Below are 1272 nucleotides of genomic sequence, written 5' to 3' on the forward strand. Positions count from 1 at the left end.
CATAGTTGGTGCTAGCAGTGACAGTGGCTTATCCTTGAAATGGTCACTTATGTTTGTTTGTTCATGCTTTACATGCGCATCTAAGTCATTCTCAGTGCAGTGGTCTGCAAGTGGATTCGAAAGAATGGCGTGCTGTACAATATCCTAAGTACCACTTCCTGACATTGTATTCATATTTCATTATAACCTGTGTATGTTTTGTGTAGAGGTGTCTTGCATAGGGCCATTACCGATCCTAAATAATGAGAACATCAGTTGTATTCAGCATTTTTGCAGTATACAAGTGGAGTATGACATTTTCAGTCAACTGACACTGTTCAAATTGTTCTAAGCTGGTGCCAACATAGGTCTCCGTTTGACACCAAAGTGAGCCCGATTCGTGGGGTATACTTAGGAGCACAAAGTTCTGAATATATGGGACATACACAGCGCGAGGTTTATTTTGGGATACACCTACGCGCTTGTACAATAACTCGAGTTTGCTTTGTAGCTGGAACGCTGAGTCAATGGGTCTAACTGTGTAGAAGTAGTAGAGTCAATGAGTCTAGCTGTGTAGAAGTAGTAGAGTCATTGGGTCTAGCTGTGTAGAAGTAGTAGAGTCAATGGGTCTAGCTGTGTAGAAGTAGGTTTAGCTTATTTATTTATTTATATTTTGTTTTGTTTTATAAATTTAAATAATAATAAATACTACACTAAAAGCAAGTTGGCACTTGGCGAAGCCAAAATGTGACGAAGAAATGCCACAGACATTTTGTGATGATTTGTAGAGATTGCGGTACAATATACAAGAAGAGAGGCTTAGTACGAGCTTGTGTAAAAATATGTGTTTTCCATAATTCTTTTTTCTAATAAAATAGAGATTTACTTTTTCCTCCCCGGTGTGAAAAAAAAACAAGAAGGCCCTGGCACAGTACAGCGAGTATTTTTATATTTAAATATTTAGACTCAGTACTGTAACTTAAAATTTCGTATATCTATTAGTGTATTTATAGTCTTTAGAGAGCTATGATACCAGCACAAGGCGTGCCTAGACACTACAGCCGATATTATAGCATTTTTTATACATAGATTCAATCCCCAACTGTTGAAATTCAAGTGAGGATCAATTCCCATTTCAAGCTTTCCTACCCACCGGAACAACTTGCAACGTATACAAAATAGACCACATATTTAAATCCACCATACGTACATATGAATAACAATATATAACAATACAATAACAATAATATATATTATATATATATATATATATGTACCATTCTGAGTCGGAGA

At 36.2% G+C, this 1272-nt stretch overlaps 1 protein-coding gene across 1 annotated transcript in view; it reads right to left on the minus strand.

Annotated features, from left to right (window-relative positions):
- Positions 1-165, minus strand: part of SARC_07471 (hypothetical protein) — a gene marked incomplete at its 5' end in the record, with an annotated part of 10145 nt that extends 9980 nt beyond the window's left edge. Inside the window, one exon of the mRNA XM_014298585.1 lies at positions 153-165. Within this exon, the coding sequence (XP_014154060.1) occupies positions 153-165 (13 nt within the window). The remainder of the gene's footprint in view (positions 1-152) is intronic.
- Positions 166-1272: the final 1107 nt, after the last annotated feature.

The sequence above is a fragment of the Sphaeroforma arctica genome (genome assembly GCF_001186125.1).
Source record: "Sphaeroforma arctica JP610 unplaced genomic scaffold supercont1.595, whole genome shotgun sequence".
NCBI lineage: Eukaryota > Ichthyosporea > Ichthyophonida > Sphaeroforma > Sphaeroforma arctica.